Below are 20,635 nucleotides of genomic sequence, written 5' to 3' on the forward strand. Positions count from 1 at the left end.
CACTAAAGGCCTAGGCTTTCCAGGACCTGGGGGAACAAATTGCCTTTAGCTCCTGTTTTTCTGGTGCTTAATTCCATAGGAGAGTAGGTGAAGACCCCGTATAGGTTACCGTCCCACTGAATACTTTCAGTGGCTAAAAAATAACCAGTTTCAATAGAGGATGTCATTTAAAACTGTGTAGGAAAGAATTTTGACACTGGGATATATCACCCCCATAGACAAAAGATTTCTTTTTTCTAATCTGAACTTTTTTGCTGTATTTTTAAAATACAGTATTTTGAAGTTAAAAAAATGGAGACCCCAAGGCTCTCACCTGTTTTCTACTTTCTATTAACAGTTTCTAACAAATTGTCACTGGTATGAATTTAGTGAATTACTTCTTTACTTTGTATGGTCCATTTCTTTGGGAAAAATGGTTAGAAAATGTCTACACAAATTAGTTCAGGGACCTTGTCTTATACTCTTGGTCAAATATTTATAAAAACATTGATGGTGGTCACAATCTATAGACTGAATTTTTTTGTTGTTTTGAAGAAATTATAAGCACCAAAGTCAAGTTTCATTAAGAATTTGAAATCCAAATTCAAAGTAGGTGAACCCAATATTTTGTATTCTGGTCAGTAAATCAGGAAAAAGGCTTCAATCCCCTCCCCAAGTATGTGCCATCTTGATGGGGTTTTGAAGGCATTGATAGAAACTGAGCTTTTTAAAGAAGAGTTATGTGTTACTCCGATTCCTTTGCAGACTTTCTTCTGAATAGGCCCTATCATGTTGTTGTGTATGGATGAAAACTCTGGCTGGAAACGAACACCCTGATTGTCTAACATAAAGGTAACATTTAACAGAAAACAAATCACATGAGAGAGCCTGACTGAACTGCCACTGCTAGTAGGAATGGTATTTTTAAGCCACAGTGCATGGATACGTAATAGTCATATATAATACTCTTACATATTATATATTCATTACATACATGCACAGTACTTTCCAAGACAGTTACGAATTTCCACATGCATCAACTATCTAAAAACATAGAAATAGGTAAGCCTAGTAAGTGGAATTTTCTTAAATTATAGTTGAACAATCAACGGGAAAAGTAATCGTGTAAAGTACGGCTCTGTTCTTGTATATATCTACAATAAAATTCTATAAACAGTTGTCTCCAAAACATACCCGAATAAAATTAAAAAAGATAACACCCAGTGTCCTATATTTGTATATTTATGATCATTTCAAAAACAAACAAACAACAAACGAACAAACAGAAGAGCCCCACTCAGGTGCATATTTACATTCTTCAAACTGTAGCGGTGAAAAATATTTCTATTAAGTGCAGGACATTCCTAATGTTGCAGTAGTGACATTTTCCTTAAGTCCCCATGAACACATTGCTTTTGTCTTAACGGCGATGCATTCCATGACTCTGAGAGTTCTCGTCCCCTTCATTTGCAGACCGCAGCACAGTCAGGATTAAAGAGCTCCTTGTACAATGGAGGAAACAGTGTATTCACTATGTCTGGATGAGACTGCTTAAATACCTGTAGCTTCTCCCCATGCAAGTTGCAGACTGCCGTGATAGTTGGTATCTTGGCTATTAACTGCAGAACACAGAGACAGAGGGAGACAAAGAGGGAAGCTCGTTAGTGGACTGTCTTGTGAATTAGTGTCTTTTGGGGACCCACATAAAGGTAAATGGCTTTGGAAAAAGGTGTTCAGAGAGAAAGAAGGCTCACTTTCAGCTTCCCTTGAAAAGAAAACAAAAATATATTCCTCATCCTATGGTCTAAAGGAAAAAAAAAAGGAAGAGAAAGCAAGCCAGGGAGGGTTAAGGCTCTGGGTTCATTGTTCTGAAATAAAATATGCACAGGAGGCATTCTTGTTCCGGGGCGGTGAGTGGGTGCTAAGCAGGGAAGTTCTCTGACTGGAATCCTGTTTCCTAAGAGTCAAGGACAGTGTGACACTGTGACTCAAGGCTGTCTGTCTCTGCCTTTTCACTTGTACAATGGACTTGTTAATCCTAGCTCTCTCTCTGAGTTATGTGGACTGAGGAAAGTAATTGATATGAACGTGTTCAGAAATCTGCAGCTACGAAACATAATTGTTAGCTAATAGCATTATTATCCTTCATTTCCTGCAGATTTCCAGGACATGAATATTAGTCTTTTTTTTTTAAGCTTTGGAGGATGATAATAATAGGAAAGTACAAACAAGTTCTATGATCTCGTGACACAAAGGCAAAGAGACTGCTTATGGGATGGGTGGGGTGTGGGAGGCATGGGAGCCATGAGGAGTGGGGGGGGGGGAGAGAGGGAGGAGTAGGCATGAATATGCATGACGTACATACTACATATGCATGAAGGTGTCATGATGAGGTCTATTATTTTGTTCACTAATTAAAAACTCTGAGGAGTAACCCATGATGATCACAATACTTGGAAGACGAACTCACTAAATCTACCTGCACCTCCCTAACTTTTTTTTACTCTGATGCAGAAAATGAGGCTCTGTATACTCAAGAAAGTCAGAGAGGCCACTGGCTTTGAACTTCTTTAGCGACGGATTTCACAACAAGGGATCACTAGGCTTTCATTAGGACTTCTCCATTTTCCTCCTCCTTCATCTTTTTCTGCTAAGGAGGGAACTAGACCCTTGTGCATGCCAGGCAGGTGCTCTACCAGAGCTATATCTACGTCCAACATATATGTATATGTGTATGTGCATATGTATACCTATAGGCTATGGTATTATTCTTCGAGTTAAAAAACAACAATGTTTGACAATAGTTTAAATGATCCCCATTTTGCTGCATGCTCTAAAGGCCTTACGAGATGAACGTTTCTGATGTTAAACCCATTTACAACCATCCTTTAGTATCGAATAAGCTTAAGCAAATGTTCATAGGACAGTATTGCTGGCAGGATTGAGATAAATTCTCCTATAGAGAACACTCTGGCTAAAGGTAAATGTAGTAGTTCACACAGTTGATTAAGATGGACTGTAAAGTGTCGATGGTAAAACCCAGTTAAGCAGACTCATTTGATGACTCGGCTGGTGCCTCCTCATGTTCCCCTCTCACTGGTAAGAATATATCTCGGGCTTTGAAGAGAAACAGCAAATAGATAATTACCTTGTGGTTTTTTTCAAAATCCTCTTAATCCCTAATTATTCTGTAGCCATGACATAAGAAATGTAAAACCTGCATTAGAAGTCAAGCTGCTGACACACTCAAGGGATCTAGATACAGCTTTATGATGTGGGGGCTTCAGAGACATTTGAGGTGACTGGCTCTGTGACCTAGCCTACTCTGCAGCTGAGGAAAGTCTAGGAATGAAAACAGGTAGAGGGTTTTCTGTAGTGTGTGTCAGACTTTGGACGGAGAATTAAGACTTTATCTTCAACATCGCGACCCACATTCCCTTCATTCAAGATACTTTGCAACAATTAGCTGCAAGTTTACTTTATATCGAGGCTCCACTGGACACTGGAGTGCACGGAACTATTATGGCTCATGGCTGTAGTGTATTTACTAAGACGATTGGGGATTAAGTCACCACACTGACTAATGCAGAGAGAAAAGCTGTGGTGAGAGTGATAGGTGGTAGCTGAGAAGGCGTAGCTGCTCACATGTCCTAATGTCTTGTGACAAGCCTTCCCTAAGCATGTGACATCAAATCTGAGGAGGGAAGGGACATTGAGAACTGGGCAGGCACACATGGGCAGGGCAAATTAACATGCCCAGGATCTGTGGCAAAGATACTGTGTCGTGTAGAGTTCTGAAGGCATAGTAGACTTATTGGGGCAGTAGAGGAGCAAGGGTTTGGGGTTGACGATGAGGAGGATTGTGCACAGTCAGAGCCTGGCAGCTCTTACAGTGCATGTCACAACCTTCAGCTTTAAAGAGAAACCAAGATGATCAGACTAGAGGTCTGAGAGACTCACTTTGAGTCTGGGGTAGAAAAGTGTGTTTTGTATATTTTTATACGTAAACAGTTTATAAGTGTCCACTTAACTGGAGCCCCTTGGGAAATTATTGAAGCTTTCTTAACCAGCTGCCTCACGCAGAAGGAAAGGACAACAATTTAGAAACACTTCTTGCACATTACGGTGCTCCCTGAAATAGCTATTGAAAGCGGAGGAGCTCTGAAAGCCTTCTCTAATCATCTGCCGTTGAATTGATGATCTGCGAGGTGCTGCTGGAACTTCCAGATGTAACCGCGAAATGACTGCCAATCTTTAGCTTGATAAGAATCACTGGAGTGCTCCTTCTAAGTGCGGATTACCAGGCACCTCTCCCAGGGACGTCATATTCCATGCTTGAAGTAAACGTCCCCCGTGAACACTCATATCATGAGCCAGTCGAATAGGCTGTGAGAAACAGTGCCTCGGAGGCTCAGACTTTGTGAAAAAAAGAAAAAAAAAAAACTAAAAACTTTACAAATTGACAAGTAAATCCTGCATTCTGTCTGAATCAGTTCTGTTTCCTGAGTGTCAATTCGGTTCTTTAAGGTGGCAAAGACATTTTCATGTGTACAGAGCGAAGGCTGCATATGCTTGGTCTATTATATGATGAAGAATAAGTTAGGAGTTCTTGGTCATATGCAGGCATAGCACAGTGAGAATTATGGACATGGCGCTTGGGAATCAGACTGCCTCTATTTGGATCCTAGTTCTGCGAATCATTCTAACACAGTCTTGGACTTACCTCAGCTTCCATATCGGTCATCCTGTGTGAGGATTTCTATTGCTATGATAAAACACCATGACCAAAAGCAACTTGGGGAGGAAAGGGTTTACTTCAGTTTATAGTTTATTAGTCCACAGCTGAGGGAAGTCAGATTAGTAGCTCAGGACAAAAACCTGGAGGCAGGAACCGAAGCAGAAGCCAAGGAGTGCAGCTTCCTGGTTTGATTCTCATGGCTTGCTCAGCCTGCTTTCATACGCCGGCCAGGACCACCCACTCCTTGTCAGATGGGCCCACCCACATCAGTCATCAATCGAGAAAATGTTCCACAGGCTGGCCCACAGGCCAATATGGTGGGGACATTTTCTCAATTGAGGTCCCCTCTTCCAAAATGACTCTAGTCTGTGTCAAGTTGACATAAAAACTAGCCAGCACAGATGGTGACTATAACATTTCCTGCTTCAGAGGGAGGCTGGGAGGATTTAATGAGTCAATACACATGGTTTTATAGTGTGGCCTGCCGTCTGCTGACGACACACATGATAGCTATTGTATTAGTTACTTTCTAGTCATTGCAACCAAAATACCAAAGAACAACGTCATGTGCAGGATTTGTATTTTGGGTCACAGTTTCAGAAGCATCAGATCATTATGGCCAGGAGGAAGTGGTAGGACAGAGGAAATTTTTACCAAGGCAGGCAGGAAGCAGAGGTGGGGTGTGTGGGCAAATATTAGAATGCGGCTGACTTTGATTTATTTTGACGAGACCCTTAGCTCCTGTGACCCTTAATATTTGCGGGCCCCCTGTGATGGCTTGAATGAGAATGGCTCCCAAAGGCTCAGATATTTGAATATTTGGTTTCTACTTGATATAAAACTGTTTTGGTAAGGATTAGGAGGTGTGGCCTTTGGAGGGGGGGTGTGGGCTTTGTGATTTCAAAAGCCCATGCCACGAACAGATCCTACCTGTCTCTGACTCCAACTTTTGGATATAAATATAAGCTCTTGGCTATTGCTCCAGAGCCATGACTGTCTATCTGTAGCCAAACTCACTCACTGGCATGACGGTCATGGACTCATGCTCCCAAATGAATGCTTTCTTTTATAAATCGCCTAGGTTCTGGTGTCTGATAATAGCAATAGAAAAAGAACCAAGACATCACCAGCACATTCAGGATGGCTATTTCTTGCACAGCTAGATAACCCTGGAAGGGCCCTCAAAGAGAGTCAAATAGACAATGAAAGTCATCTGTGATGCTTCCAGTTCCACATATTGCTTCTTTCAAGGAGTGAAAGGGGTAAAGGCCATGCTCTGCAAAAGCAGAGATCCAGTATAGTCTTTAGCCAAGCCCTGAAATCTGAGCCTGGCTACACTTATGATATTTCATGGGAGAATTAGCCATTTGCATTTATTGGAACAGGAATGTAAAATCATGTTGAATTTTTGTTTTCTTGTGACAATAAAGTTGCTCATAAATAAAGAGACTAGACTCCCATGCTATGGTTCTTCAGGCCTTTGTTACTTCTGCTATGAACAGAGTAGAGTATATGGGAAATTAAAAGCACAAACCCTTGGCGGTTACTCATTTGACTAGAGGCAGGAACTCTATGTTTGGTTTTGGAAAGTAAATGTCGACACCTTGACTTTTTCTGCTAAAAGCTCAGATCTTGGTAGAGCCTGACTCTATCTGGTTTTGCCTCTTCTACAGGATTTAAGGTGACTTTATATTATTTGCCTGTAGAATTGGCTGAATAGCTAACAGACACTGTCAGCAACAACACTGAGAAAGACAGAGAGCTTCATTAAACCGTGTTGTCTCAGAGGAGGCTGGCTGAGACATCGCAGCAGCTGTGGGAATGGAAGGGCTAGTAAGGCTCCATGACTCTGTAGTCAGGCAAGGCCGGGAGGCCATGCGGAGACAGTGCAAGCACTTGGCAGAGCCAAGAAGGGCCCAGTGGAGAAAGCAGCACGCTGTCACTTATTGCTCATTAATATCATGTACTACAGTTGGGGGACCCACATTTCAAAGGGAGCTCAGAGCAGCCTCCGTGTCAGTTAATGGTTCAACAACTTTTTAAACAGCTGGGGATGTTTAAAAGAAGCACTTGGAGATGAAGGGGGTAGTCAATTTGAAACTATCATGAATTTCCTTCACATCCAAATAATCTCTACCACAGAACTAGACAGATCTATAAAAGGGCACCTCATATTCTTTTATTTTTCTTAATGGCGAGTGTTTCTTATAGGCAGGAAGCTTCAGCTTATGTCTACAGGGGTCTAGAAGAAGAAGAAACTGCTATTTGAGCAGAGATAACAACCCTATGATTCTTTTTAGAGAGTGGTTTTATGACAGAATTCACGTTTTTCAAACCGGTACAACGGATGTTAGGGAAATGGGAAAAGCAGAAGGTAAAACAAGCCATCAGAATGTTTTCCATCCCCACAAAGAAAGTCAGCAATCGTTTGATCCAAGTGGAAGATGGGCGAGGCTGAGTACACCCGCCTCATCTGTCCAGGCCCACACACGTGTGTATAACCAAACAGGTTTTGGATTAAAATACTACTGAACTTGAGACTCTTTTCCAGATAATAAACTCTTCCCATCTTCCCCTCTGCCTACTCTTTTTTTTTTTTTTTTGGTTCTTTTTTCTCGGAGCTGGGGACCGAACCCAGGGCCTTGCGCTTCCTAGGTAAGCACTCTACCACTGAGCTAAATCCCCAGCCCCCCCTCTGCCTACTCTTGACATCCATTTTGTGGCACATGTTGTTTCTACATGGCCATTGATGGTGACAGTAGAAGTGGGCATTTGTTTCAGCTGGGCCTGGGATTTGGAATCAGACTGAGAGCCTCAAGGTACTGTCTAAATGTAGCCAAGACTCCAGGAAACGTAAAGAGCTACGTGGTGGTTATATATCCCCATGAGGACCAGGAAGCAGAGAACATTGATATTCAGAGAGAGGGAGAGGTGGAGAGATGAAAGGGGGAGAGAGAGAGAGAGAGAGAGAGAGAGAGAGAGAGAGAGAGAGAGGCAGAGACACAGAGATATATACAGAGAGACAGAGAGACACAGAGAGAAAGAGAGACATAGAGACAGAGGGGCTTAGAAGGATATATATATATATATATATATATATATATATATATATATATATATATGGAGAGAGAGAGAGAGAGAGAGAGAGAGAGAGAGAGAGAGGGAGAGAGAGAAAGAGAGAACCACAGAGAGAAATTAACTAGATACCACAAGATGGATAAATGTAAGGTGAAAAATCTTAAGACTTCCCAATTCCAGTATGTTTCCTTTAAACCTTAGACTTGATCATACTTTTATACTGTCTAATCTCATTTATTTATTTAATTTTTTTAGCTCAGTTAAATTTGACTCATGTTATTAACTAAAGAACCCCATTGAAGACATCATCTTGCAAGTTGAGGTGTGAAGGGTAATATACTAACTCTCTCCTGTTTTAAATATGCTTAACCTGATGGGCAGTGCTTGAAATTTTGTGATATTGGTCTTACAGTGCGTGCTGGGCCATTGTAAGCAGCTAAACAGACGAACACAATCTGGTCTCTTGGAGTTCCTGGAAGAAACTGTCATGCACTGTTTCCCCATGTTCTTCTGGTTCCTGTATTCATAACTAATGCAGGTGGAAATGGCAAACCATCCCAGGAGAGAGTTGTCTTCAGTGAATTTAGATTTGAAATTTAAAATTTGGAGACTCTGTTAAGGCATTTTATATAATCCTGCCTGTTCTTGCATTATTCTACTAGGTATTTACAGGTGTGTAGATGCCTAAGGGGAGCTTTGGGGATGCCCCAGATGAGGTTACAAAGGCATGTTATATTGTGATACTCACTAGGCAATATAAGGAATTTGTAAAACACAATACAAACATTTAAAATTACAGGACAAATTCCTACTCAAATAGAGCAGAGAATAGTGAGATTGAGGACCCAACCCACACCATCTGAGCAGGACAATCTTATATTTTTGATAGGCCTGACTGCTTATTTCAGATGAAATTGACCCCTATCCTCTAGTTACCCAAGAAGGAATTCTCAGAGCACCCTCAGACCACACTAAAATCATACACGTGTGAAGGGATATGCACATGTGGCCCCAACCTTCCATTACTAACCAGAGTAGTGACTATTTCTGACCCCATGGAGGACACAAGACAAAACAGCGTGGATGGCTTTCTAGTTTCCCTGGTTCCTTCCGTGTTTACTGAATGGACACCATGGGCTGAACAGTTGTTTCTTCTAGTTTCATTTCACAGTGGGGCTGCTGATGCCTGGTCCTCATGGGAAATTACATCAGCACTTAGGTGAGAGTAGCCAGGGATGATGCAAGTAACCTTTCAAATGCTAGCATGTAAAATAGGGTTGAATCTTCCATTTTTAAAGCTTCTCCTCAGGAACTTTGGTTCTTATGTTCAAGAGACAGTTTTCTTACTCATGCTAGAAATAGACAAAAGGGATTAAGAAGTTAGTGAGCCTATTGTTTTCCTAAGCTCAGTCTAGTGAAGGATTCTTGGGAAGGTAGAAGCCTACGGGGGAGTGGGGTGCCTCTGAGTTTATTAATCACTTAGGAATGGGTACCCACAAATTAATTGTTTAGGTGCTGATAGTGGCTTAGGTTTAAATTCTAACTCTCTCGCTCACACACTGCTTCATTTTGGGTGAGGTTTTGATTGAGTTTTCTAGTTATGCTTTTGTAAAGTAAGATAATGAGATAATAACTTTAAAACCTCAGTCAGCCTATCTGGGTCTATCAGTACAGTGTTGCACCCAGTAGGTTCTCAGCTACTCTGAATTGTTCATTGTGTTGACAGCTCATGTAATTTCTATCTTCGTTGCTTCTCATTATAATCTGAGCAATACTTTTTCTGTGCTGCATTTCACGTGACGTTACACCTCATTTACACATACATTCCACATTTGATCTATAGTAAAGATTTGTGATGTAAGTTAAGCCACAATGACTTAGGAACACTCTTTCTATGTGAGAATTGTTTTCTGCAGTGGAAGGCTGTGGCTATGATGTCGTGTGAATAGGGGAGGCATCGCTTCCTGCAAAAGTTAGGGCTTCATACTCTAGTGTTTCACCTGGGAGGGGAAAGTCATGCTCATCTCTCTCACTTAGGTAAGAGGTTATGCTCAGACAAAGAGAAGGAAATGACAGGTTGTGTCTTGCCTGGACAGAAGACATGAACTTCACAGTCTAAATCAGCAATGTCCAATAGAAACAGAGCATTCGATAATTCTTGTACTTCTCATTACAACTTAGGATGAGAACAAAGGCATTTCTACTTGGAGAATTGCTTGGAAAAAATAAATGTGTAACAAAGGATATCAGGTGACTTTAATGACCCAGGAGGCACAGAGGAGAGACTGAATTGGTGAAGACCTATGTCAGACGTGCCTCCAGCTGTGGGCCAGACCCAGAGACTTCATGAGGGGAAAAGTGAGAAATGGACTTGAGGACAAGACTGAGTAAGACATCCAGTTCTGAGCTTTGTCCTTGACTGTGAGTATAGTGTCACAGCATGATCTACCTTGGACTGGCCCCCCTTTCTTCTCTGCCTCTGCTCTGTGGTCAGAGCAATAAGAAGGGAAGACATTTAGTGACTTATAGAGAAGGGTGACATGTCAGAGGCCTGAAAGGACAGCCGTCTTCACAGTTCAGATATTTACTACTGATCTCCTTCCTTCTGCTCTGTGTCAGCCATAGTCTTCCCCTGGACCCTGAATCTCATAGATCTTCTCCTAGGGAGCAAGCTCTAATGAGTCGGGTCAGGTCTTGCTACATCAGGACCAGAACCTGGCCTGGAAAGCTGATAGAGAGGCTGACTCTTGGACACACACAGCATCAACACTGTGTGCTGTATGCTTTGGTTTAAAAGATCACTTCAAACAATCTAGTTATGGTACACAGTATAAGTTCGAGTCTGCGAGTTGTGGCAAAAATCAACCTTTTCTCTTCATCTTGACAATGAAAAACATCTAACGTGTCCTTAAAATAACCACAGAGGACTGAGCAGTGGAGGGCAAAGAGGATGTCTGGAAGAACCTTTGTTTTTTTCTTTGGGACATCAAAGGATGTTATACTGAAGGGATCTTAAAGACCAGGCAGTCCAGCCTACTCGTTTCCCAGACAAGAGAAGTGAAGCCAAGAAACAGATGGGCTGCCTCCTCTAGTCATATGGGGCTTAAATATATATATCTCTATTTATTTTTTCATGAGTTTTCATGAAAGTGACCAGTGTTATCTCATTTCCTGTCTTCTCAAATTCAGGATCCTGCCCAATCTAACTATTATTTATAGTTGAATAAGCCCTTTACTTTCCTACCTCTACAATGTCCATTCTCCACTTTCCCACCATCCACTTCCGTCTTGTGAAACGTTTCCACACTTCAGTGATGATCGCAGACATATTGTTTATTATACAGACATTACCCTACTGAAGTAAAATTCCTTCTGCCAACACCAATCCTATCCCAATAAAACAATAGTTTACATACTTCCTTTTATAAACTAGATGGAATACTTATAAATTATCTCACTCTAAGTGTCCAAGACATTGCTTACCCTTTCAGTCCTGTTATACTGGGAGTTTGAAGCCTGTTTGGGGTTCTCATCTAACATATCTTATGGCTGGGATAGTTTATCTAAAATATGGTATGTATTAATATGCTTATGAGGGGAGGAAAATCTACTCACTACCATTTTTTGCCTTTAATATCTTTCTAAATGGAAAAAAACGATTACTAGACACCGAAGATTCCTAATTAGTGGGTACAGACACCTAAATTTTCCAGCCTTTACTAAACTATTGCCACCTAAACTTTAATTTCAAGGTTGAAGGTGGGTTGAAGTCCATTCTTTGAGGAGGAAGCTCAACAACTGTATGGATCCTATGTCTTTATCTTGTTATTGTTTATACCTATTCAGGGTCAACCAGGCAACTGGTAGAAACATTTTTTTTTAAAAAAATTATTATAACAGAGGCTGACTGATTCCATATTTAACCTAAGTCTGTGCCCTAGAACACATCATTTTAGGTTTGTATGCTTGTTCTTAGAAATAGCTTTAGATCTTTTCCATGGGTTTCATAAAGAATAAATGTTGAGAATGGCTCTTGTTATTTAGAGGGGACCAGGACATAATAAGGAAACTTTTTATAAAGATAGGAAGAGTCTACAGTGGGTGGAGTGGTTTTAAACTTAGTGAAAAGTATTCCTTTGGAAGAGTTCTGTTGGTGGGTGCTGGTTTTCCTTGGATCGTCAATGATCTGCAAAGGTGCATATGCTAAATGCTTGTGCACAAGCTGCCAGTGATGCTGTTGGGAGGTAGTGAGATCTTCAGCAAATGGTGCATAAAATAAGGAAATTAGGTGACTGGGGACATGGCATTCTGAAGGACATTGAGAGTGTTCTCTCTTCTTGACTTGTTCTTTGCATCTGGCCCCCATGACATAACACGTTCATTCCACTGTATGCTCCTGGTACGGCATTCTGTCTCTCCAGAGGCCACAAATTTATAGTCAAGTGACCAGGGCCTGAAACCTCTACAACCAGGAGCTCTAACAAATTACTCCTTCGTAGAAGTTGTTAGTGTCAGAGCTTTTATCATAGTGACAGTAAGCTGACTCATACACTGTCCCAAAGACAGATAGTACCCATGTCTCCAAAAGGGACTAGGGGGATTCACTCCTGCCCCCTAGCGCTTGACAATGGATCTGAAACTCAGACAAATGAAGTTTTGTATCTAAATTTACTGGAGACAAATGGGAATCTATTCTCCACTGTGGTTTTGTCTTTCTATATTGGTACAATATCTCATTAATATGATGGCTATTATACAGAACAGTCTAAACAAGAACCTAGCATCAACATATGAACTCTGGTTATGCGTCATGATCTGGCTCCAGGGAATGGTTCCCAAGAAATAATTCTTTTTTTTTTTTTTTTCCGGAGCTGGGGACCGAACCCAGGGCCTTGCGCTTCCTAGGCAAGCGCTCTACCGCTGAGCTAAATCCCCAACCCCCCAAGAAATAATTCTTGACTAGAGTTTTCCCTGGATCCAATCTTCTAAAAATATTTTTTGTTGTTGTTAAAAAGAATAGAATTGTGCATTTTTTATCTTTCTAAACCAAAAAAAGCAAGGTTTAAGCTAATCCATAGAATCAATGTTGTAATTGTTTTCTTATAATCAAATACATTAAATTTGTCAATTTCTGTCTTTTTTTTAAATAAAATCTTAAGTAGTTTAAGTCATGACCTAGAGGACAGGATGTAGAAACAAGAATAAACATACAACCTCAAACATTTAACCTCCCAAGAGGAGTCGTAAGCTTAATCTTATACCACATCTGTTTGGAAACATGAAATTTCCACCATTGTTGTATAGGTGTTAGAAACATGGTTTTGGGGCAAACAGACAACTTCCTAAAGCAGAATAGCAAAATTTTTGTTTAATTCTGTTTTAAGACCATAGATTTGCAAGGTTAACGTGGAGACCAAAATTTTGAGAGATCCAAAAGACAAGCAAGAAAAAATTCTTGAGAGAAGAGAAAAGGGGTAGAGGGGACATGGTCAAAGTACATTATATATTTGTATGAAAATATATGAAACCTAGTATGATGTACCATGAATGATGTACCAAGAGCAAAAGGAAACACCCACTTTACTGATTTACTGGATATACTTATACCTAGGAGTTAATAAGGAATTATAGACTTATATGTAGATATTAATATTAGTAACTTTTCTGTCCAGAGAGGCTAACCATTGGTTCAAGCTTTACTCTTGAGTGGTTGAAAACTGAGGCACAGAGAGCAAGTGTCGTGCCCTTGGGGAAGTTCTATCAAAGGAAACTATCACTGTAAAATGGTGTGGAAATGTTCTTCCTGGTTATGTGTTAATTTTAACAAACTTTATCATAATGAAGCAGCATATTTAACTCATGGAGTTTTTTTTTATAGCAGTTCTCAGTATGTGCAAAGTAAAATCTGATGATGTCTCCAAATAGTCTTTACCTCCCCCATTTTTAAAATAAAGAACTCCAAGAGCAGAGTGGGAAGCCTTAATGATAAAAATATAAAGAGTAGGATTCCTATTATCTTTAACCAAGAATAAGTTGAATTTCCCAGTTTCTTACCTTCTAAAGATTTTGGCTCTTAAGAAACCAGAGATATGTTAAAATAATGTTTTTCCTCTAAAAATTTTAGTACTTGAGAAATCAGTTTAATATGTAAAATAATGTTGAATATCAATCACCGATAATTACATTTCTTCTTTCTATGATCACTTTACTTTGGTAAACAACTTTTCTCTATACTAATCTGCTGTGTAACAGTTTCTTCTCAAATTGAAACATTCCATCCTGAAGGGACATTCCTTAAACAGGGAGGTAAGCAACTCAATAACTTCAGGAAGTCCCTGAAACTAACCAGATTCCCTAGGTCTAGCCCTGCCAAAGTAAGCAATAATAGGAGTCATTTTGAGACTGGAAGAGCTATAAGCTGCAAAGAAAACTCTGATACCAGATCAGCAGCCTGGGAAAAGCAGAAACCTGTAGAGCTGCCTGGAGGAGGTTTAGAACAGAGTTGCTTAGAAAGACCACCCTCCACCCTGTGAGCAGGATGCACAGTGTGTTCCAGCTTCACAGCTTTTGTGATCTATCACCCAAGCTGGAGTGAGCCTTGGTGATGAAGATGTCTTTGAATCCTTTCTTTCTTCTGTAAGTAACCTCTTTCCCATATTCCTGTAAATAATCTCAATAAAACTCTGTGTTCAACAAGTTGGACTCTGGTAGTATGGATGGTCTGGTGTGGGTTTTCGTTCTAAATTGAGTGTTGCATTTCCCCAGGAAAAGTTGTCACACAACATTACCTTAAAATTCATCATTCTTAATTAAGCTAAACCAAGAAAACGAGTGTCATGTTGCAAGCATTCACCTCTGGTATGTTCACATGTTGAAATAACCCCAGGGAAAGACCTATACAAAGAGATCAGAGTGGAAGGGAAATTATGAGGTCATCCGGCTAACCTTTCATTGTGAGTATGACTGTTAAGACACATCTGAGAGGTAACCAGCCTCTAGCAGAACCTGACAATGGCAAGCTACTTCACCTGGCAGTCCACTCCTGTATTCAGAGAGTCAAACCCAGCATTCGATGCTCCTTTCTAATTTTGAGTTCTTAAATTTGGCCCAAACCTAACTTTACAGTGCTGCAGCCTTCTTGCTTGCAGATGAATTTGAAGTTGAAGACATGTCACCCTACTTCAGGTGACTGTTCCTCTGAGGACATTGATATACCCATGGGTCTTTTGCTTTGTTTCTCTGTGCCTTGCTCACTTATCTGTCAGTATGGTCCTTCTTCAGGAAAGTAATCCTTCCAAGTCAGGCATGATGGCACACACCTGTAATCTCGTTATTAAGGTAAGCTGAAGTGAGACGTGTGGAGCATCATGAGTTTAAGGTCAGCCTGTGGGACATGACCAGGCCCTGTCTACCAACCAACCAACCAACCAACCAACCAACCAACCAACCAACCAACTAAACTCAAAACAACTCCTCAAACAAAGCAATTCTTTTCTCAATGTCTCAAAATTTACCAATCTTCCTTTGAAAAAGCATGTGTTTACATTTACACAGCCTATGCTGCTGAGAAATTCCCCTTGTTCATGTAGGGCTCCTTTGGGTCTGTGACCTGAAGACTTACCTTTGCCAGGGTCTCATCATCCAGGTGATTCTTCTGAATCACATGTTGAAGTGCAAAATAAATTTTTTCCTGAAGCTTCTGGACTTTTCTTGGTTCTAACAGCCAGGCTCGGTCTGACAAGGGAAAAAGCCAAAGAATAAGGAGAGGGCGCATAAACTTTGCCTCATTTACCTACATATATGAACAGTGAGTTTTGGAGCCAGCTCAAATCACATATGCAATTATTTATATGAAATATGAATATCTTATAAATATTGAGGTGAAGCAAGATACACATGATGTAATGACACAGGAAAGCCATTTGTTTCAAAGAAACTCCTTTGCCTAGTGTTGGTGACTGTTTCAATGTCTCCTCCTACCTCCAGACAGATGTTTAGATTTTCTTGCAAAGAAGAAATAGTTTTGAAACCATATTGGACTACTGTTAGTAATTACGGTCCCCTTCCTTAGCTTGAGTTATTCTTTCATCAGGTATAAAGAGATGTCATGCTATAATTTGTGGAGCACACACATCAATTTCAGAAACGTCTGAGTCCAATTTTTCTGTATTGAATTAAGTGATAGGCTATCCCCTCTCCTTTCCTTACTCCTGTATACTTCCCTCTTCCTAATGCGTGCTCTCTCTCTCTCTCTCTCTCTCTCTCTCTCTCTCTCTCTCTCTCTCTCTCCATTCCTTTCCTTTTTTCTGATTAGAAAATTCTTACACCATGGTGACAAAATGTGGTCTAGTATCGTTTCCCCAGTTTGGTTAAGAGACCGTGGAGTCTCCAAAGGCTGAACAAATACTCATGGAAAAGCACTTGGCCATGATCCTCCTGAACATAGTTCAGGTCAGGTGAGAAACTTGACTCCGTAATCCTAGACAAGGCAAGGACAAGTCAAGCCAAGAGTTAAGCAAATCCTTACGTAAGTGAGCACAAAGGACTTCAGTGACAATTGTCAATCAGAATAAATTAAGCTTCCTTTCCTTTCCCTATGCTATTTGGAAGTAAAGAGACAGTAGCTCTTAAGTCAAAAGTCTGGGGAAAAGTGGGGTCTGACTTGAGAGGACACAGATCTATCTTCCGTCTCTTCTAAGCATCACACAATGCCAGGATGACACAAACAGGGTACTTGATACTGTGAAGCTTTGAGGTATGGATGGCCTACCAGGGTTGAGAGCCTTCCCACTAGGTGGAGAGTAAGACAAGAGAATGCTCCCAAACTCTTCAGAGAATGAGGGCAGCATCAGGATTTTTTTTAAAGAACCCAAACAGTTCAGTTGAATTTTAACTTAGGGAGAACAGCCTCGCTTTATGAGATGGCCATTTCTATAACTTTTTCAAGCTGAAAATGGCATGACTTCAGCATTCGCTGCTAGGATTTTACTGATTTTCACAAACATGCTCCAAGAGGAAAGGGAGCCTTTGTAAGGCTTTTCCATCTGTCTTCTGCTTCCACTGAACCCTTCTTCCATGAAGCAGAGGTCAGGGGAGAGAATTAAATGCCATGAGCACACAGGAGGGCATTATTTGGTCTGTAACTGCTGTTAAAAAAGGGCTTTGGACACCTTTCCTATCTGTGTCTGTGCTTCTGGGCCTTTCTGTTTTGATGAAAAGGGTCAAATAAAAACCACAAACAAAAAGACTTGATTGGACTATCAGTGATCAGATTGTGCTTAGGACAGCCTTCTCATTAAGAAGGTACAGAGGGGGGTTGGGGATTTAGCTCAGTGGTAGAGCACTTGCCTAGGAAGCACAAGGCCCTGGGTTCGGTCCCCAGCTCCGAAAAAAAAAAAAAGAAGGTACAGAGGTACCTATTTGTGACATTAGCTATGGTGACATGTCAAAGATACAACAGAATTAAAACTATGTCAAAACCATTTCTTCCAACATTACTGAGAAACGTGAGGGTAGTAAAGAGATGGATCTTGGAAAGAAATGGATTACAGAAGGAATTAATCTTAAAAGTGGAAAGGGGTGCATTCTTCATTCAAGAGAGCTGACAATGAGCAGTTATGCTACATCTGTAACAGGCAGCTGCTTGAGTGACTGGTCAAAGAGGAAACACATATTTATGCTCACATTATTTTTGTTATATTGTTATAATAATATATTATTAAGCTATTTATTGTTACACTTCAAGCTGGCCATACACTTTATAAAGTGTGCCCTTTGCTACACTTTTAGTTCATTCATAAATGTCACATTTTAGCTTTGGAAAACAGTTTAGTAATTTGCCGCGTTTTAGAGCTAGAGGTGTGCTAGCCCTGCCCCGCTCCAGGGTCTATTGTCTTATTTTATCAGTGAGGGAATTGCACAGCCTTGGAGTCACACAGATCCATGATGGCATAAAGTCATGTCTGAGATTCTTCCTCCTCATTAGGCTAGCCCCCCTCCACAGCTAGCCTTCCTCTTGGAAGCACAATACTGCTAAGGATAGAGGCAATTCATCTGTCTCAACAGACGATTGAAATGCATCATGGGTAGAAAAGCTTTTTTTTAAAGGTAATTAAAGTTCCTATACTTGGTCTTTCTTTTAGGCATTTTCTGCAAGTTTCACTCTATTAGACTCTACATTAAAAATTATTTTCTTTATTCTTAAACCCAAAATAGAACTCAGTTGCTCAGTTAAGCTATTATTCATTTTTTTATTATTTGTCAAGGAATAATTTTGCTTACCTGGACCTTGTTGATCCCTGCCACATGTGACATTCTTGTGTTAGGAGGAAAATTGGCCATTAATAAATGTGAAGCTACTTGCCTTTGCATTGTCCAAAAATATCAAACAATTGCTAGTGAAAATACAGTCCCTTTAAAGTTATTTCTTGAACGCTTTGGCTTGGGAAGGTGCAATTGATGTTAAAGATAGTGAAGCAGGTTTGAAAAGAAGACAGGGGACCGGCGCCTTCCTACCTGGGGATATCAGAACAGCAGAGGAGAACAGAGCAATCTCTTCCTCGGTCAGCTGCAAGGAACACAGATTCTTCGCAAAGTCAAATGCTTCATTCACTAGGTCATCAGAACCTAAAAGGAAGAAGAAATCTTAAACAGAAGTACTTGAATTTGGAGTGGCGCACAGCTCGAAATGCCTCATTATCAAGTAAGTACTCAGGGGTTTGCATATTAGAAACCTAGACTGGACATTTTACCTACCCTGTCCCATGAAGTGATTTGATATTTAGTGTAGAATGAAGAAAATGGGCCATGTCTTTGTCAGGTAACTGAGGATAATCTTAGCGATGATGGGGTAAAATGCTGGCTAGCATGGATTCTGCGTAACCTCAGCTGGGAACACATAACCTGAGTCCTACAAATCTGAAAATATTTCTACCTAAAAATTGCAAGTAAGCTGGATTTGGGGGTCACATGTGTAGGATGCCAGCACTCAGGAGGATGAGACAGGAGGATTGCAAGTTTGAAGTCAGTCTGGGGACACGGTAAGACTTTATCTCACATTTATAAAGTCTCACCAACATGACTGTCTAGACACGAGCTGAATAAAGACAATAATAGATATGTCGAAGTGGATGAGGGAAAAACCAAGACACTTCAACCCTACACAAAGAGCTATAGACAATTAAGGGATTCTGAGAGTGGGAAAAATAGTCTTCCGAAGGAACTGGTACACCAAACGGTCAGCCCTGAAAACAGACATACAAGTGACATTATACTGATGGAGCAGGTTATATTTAGAAACATTTATATATGCAGTTATACAGATATACTTGTAATAACAATTAATGAAAAACGCTATAAATATGAAAGAGAACAAGGAGGGGCATATGGAAGTGTTTTGATGGAAGAAAGGGAAGAGGAAAAAAATGAAATAATTATAAGCTCGATAAGAAAAGGAAGAAAAAAAAATTTAAGCGATTTGGGAATCCTTTAGACTTTCACTGCTTTCACAGAAAACCTAGAGCATTCTACGTTGGGGCTCAGGGAATGTCGTAGAAGTGGCACCGGGACCTGGCAGCATGAGGTATCCAGGGGTTTCAAACTGAGACTTCTTACACAGTGCTAATGAGCTTCTTTAAATTTGTGCTCCACCCTCCCCATCCCCCCTAAATTAAACCGATTTTTCATTGTCTAATTAAATGGCTCACAGGTCAGCTTCTTAGTCATTGTGAATTTTGGCAAAATAGCATTGTATCTCTGCACTGATCTCTGTAAATGTTTATTTGATGAAGTTGGAAATATCCTGTAGCTGCTTGCCAAGAAGGCTTTTCCTCCTTTCTTGAAAATCTAGCCTGGAGAAGGCCATGGATACATATCAGCTGCAGAAGGGGAATCTTGCCAGCCCATTGGGCTTCTTGTTGGCTGCCATATCAGCTAACAGCACAGGGGGTGAAAGGGCAGTGGCTTCTTTGGTGTCCATGGGCAGCTATGGAACAAGTGGCCCTATCGTTTGTTCAGACCTTTCCTGGCACCAGCCCATCTTTGCTAACGTTCTCATCCGTGGCTCATCCTGACAGTTGGATGTGAGGATACTCAGAACCTCCAAAGACTGATCCTTCTTTTGTGTCTCCCAAGAACGGTCTAGGGGCCACTCCGACCAGGTCAGTACCAACTCTTCTGTGCTCCCAGAAACTCACAAGTTCACAGGCAGATACATAGTGATTTGCTCTTTATCTTGACCAATGATTATGAATTTACTTAAGAAACTGACAGGTCACTTCTATAGACCACCAGTGGTCTACCCAGTGTGCTCTGCAGAGCAGTAAAGCAGCAGCTAGAAACATGGTGGCCATACAAAGAGTGATCTAGACTGAACCTAGTTCATATAGCATCAGACTCTGTTTATTTCCACAAGGCCATAGTTGTTTCAGTTTTAATAGCGTTCATGATTTTCTCCTTCTTTCCTCATTAGGAACTGTCATTACAGGAACTGGAGAGTTAAATGGAAGATTGGACACTCGCCTGGTCAATTGCCAATTAAATAATGAGATTCTAGCTTCTTCCAAAGAATCAAGGCATGTCATTTGCTGTTTCGATCTAAATATATAGAACCTAATGACAGTACAATCGCGTTGTCATCCAAGGGAAACTTACCTAAGGCTTTGAACATTTGCATTCCTCCATATTTTCCTTCAAACAGAACAGTGTTGTTTAATGGGTTGAAGGCACGGCACATTCTCACTAAAACCACTTCCAAGCAACCTATGAGATAAAAGAACTAAGTGTGTAAGTGTATGTCATACATCCAACAATAAAGGTTGTTAGTGCATATTATACAGAGTT

The 20,635-nt window shown here is 40.6% G+C and overlaps 1 protein-coding gene across 1 annotated transcript in view; it reads right to left on the reverse strand.

Moving 5' to 3' along the window:
- Positions 1–1,081: 1,081 nt before the first annotated feature.
- The window catches only part of Rorb (RAR-related orphan receptor B), a 180,758-nt gene continuing 161,204 nt past the window's right edge, over positions 1,082–20,635 (reverse strand). Inside the window, exons 7-10 of the mRNA NM_001270958.1 lie at positions 20,447–20,554; positions 18,311–18,421; positions 15,417–15,529; positions 1,082–1,598 (exon numbers count right to left, since the gene is read on the reverse strand). Of these exons, the coding sequence (NP_001257887.1) occupies positions 1,443–1,598; positions 15,417–15,529; positions 18,311–18,421; positions 20,447–20,554 (488 nt within the window). The 3' untranslated portion in view covers positions 1,082–1,442. The remainder of the gene's footprint in view (positions 1,599–15,416; positions 15,530–18,310; positions 18,422–20,446; positions 20,555–20,635) is intronic.

The sequence above is a fragment of the Rattus norvegicus genome, chromosome 1, assembly GCF_036323735.1.
Source record: "Rattus norvegicus strain BN/NHsdMcwi chromosome 1, GRCr8, whole genome shotgun sequence".
Lineage (NCBI taxonomy): Eukaryota > Metazoa > Chordata > Mammalia > Rodentia > Muridae > Rattus > Rattus norvegicus.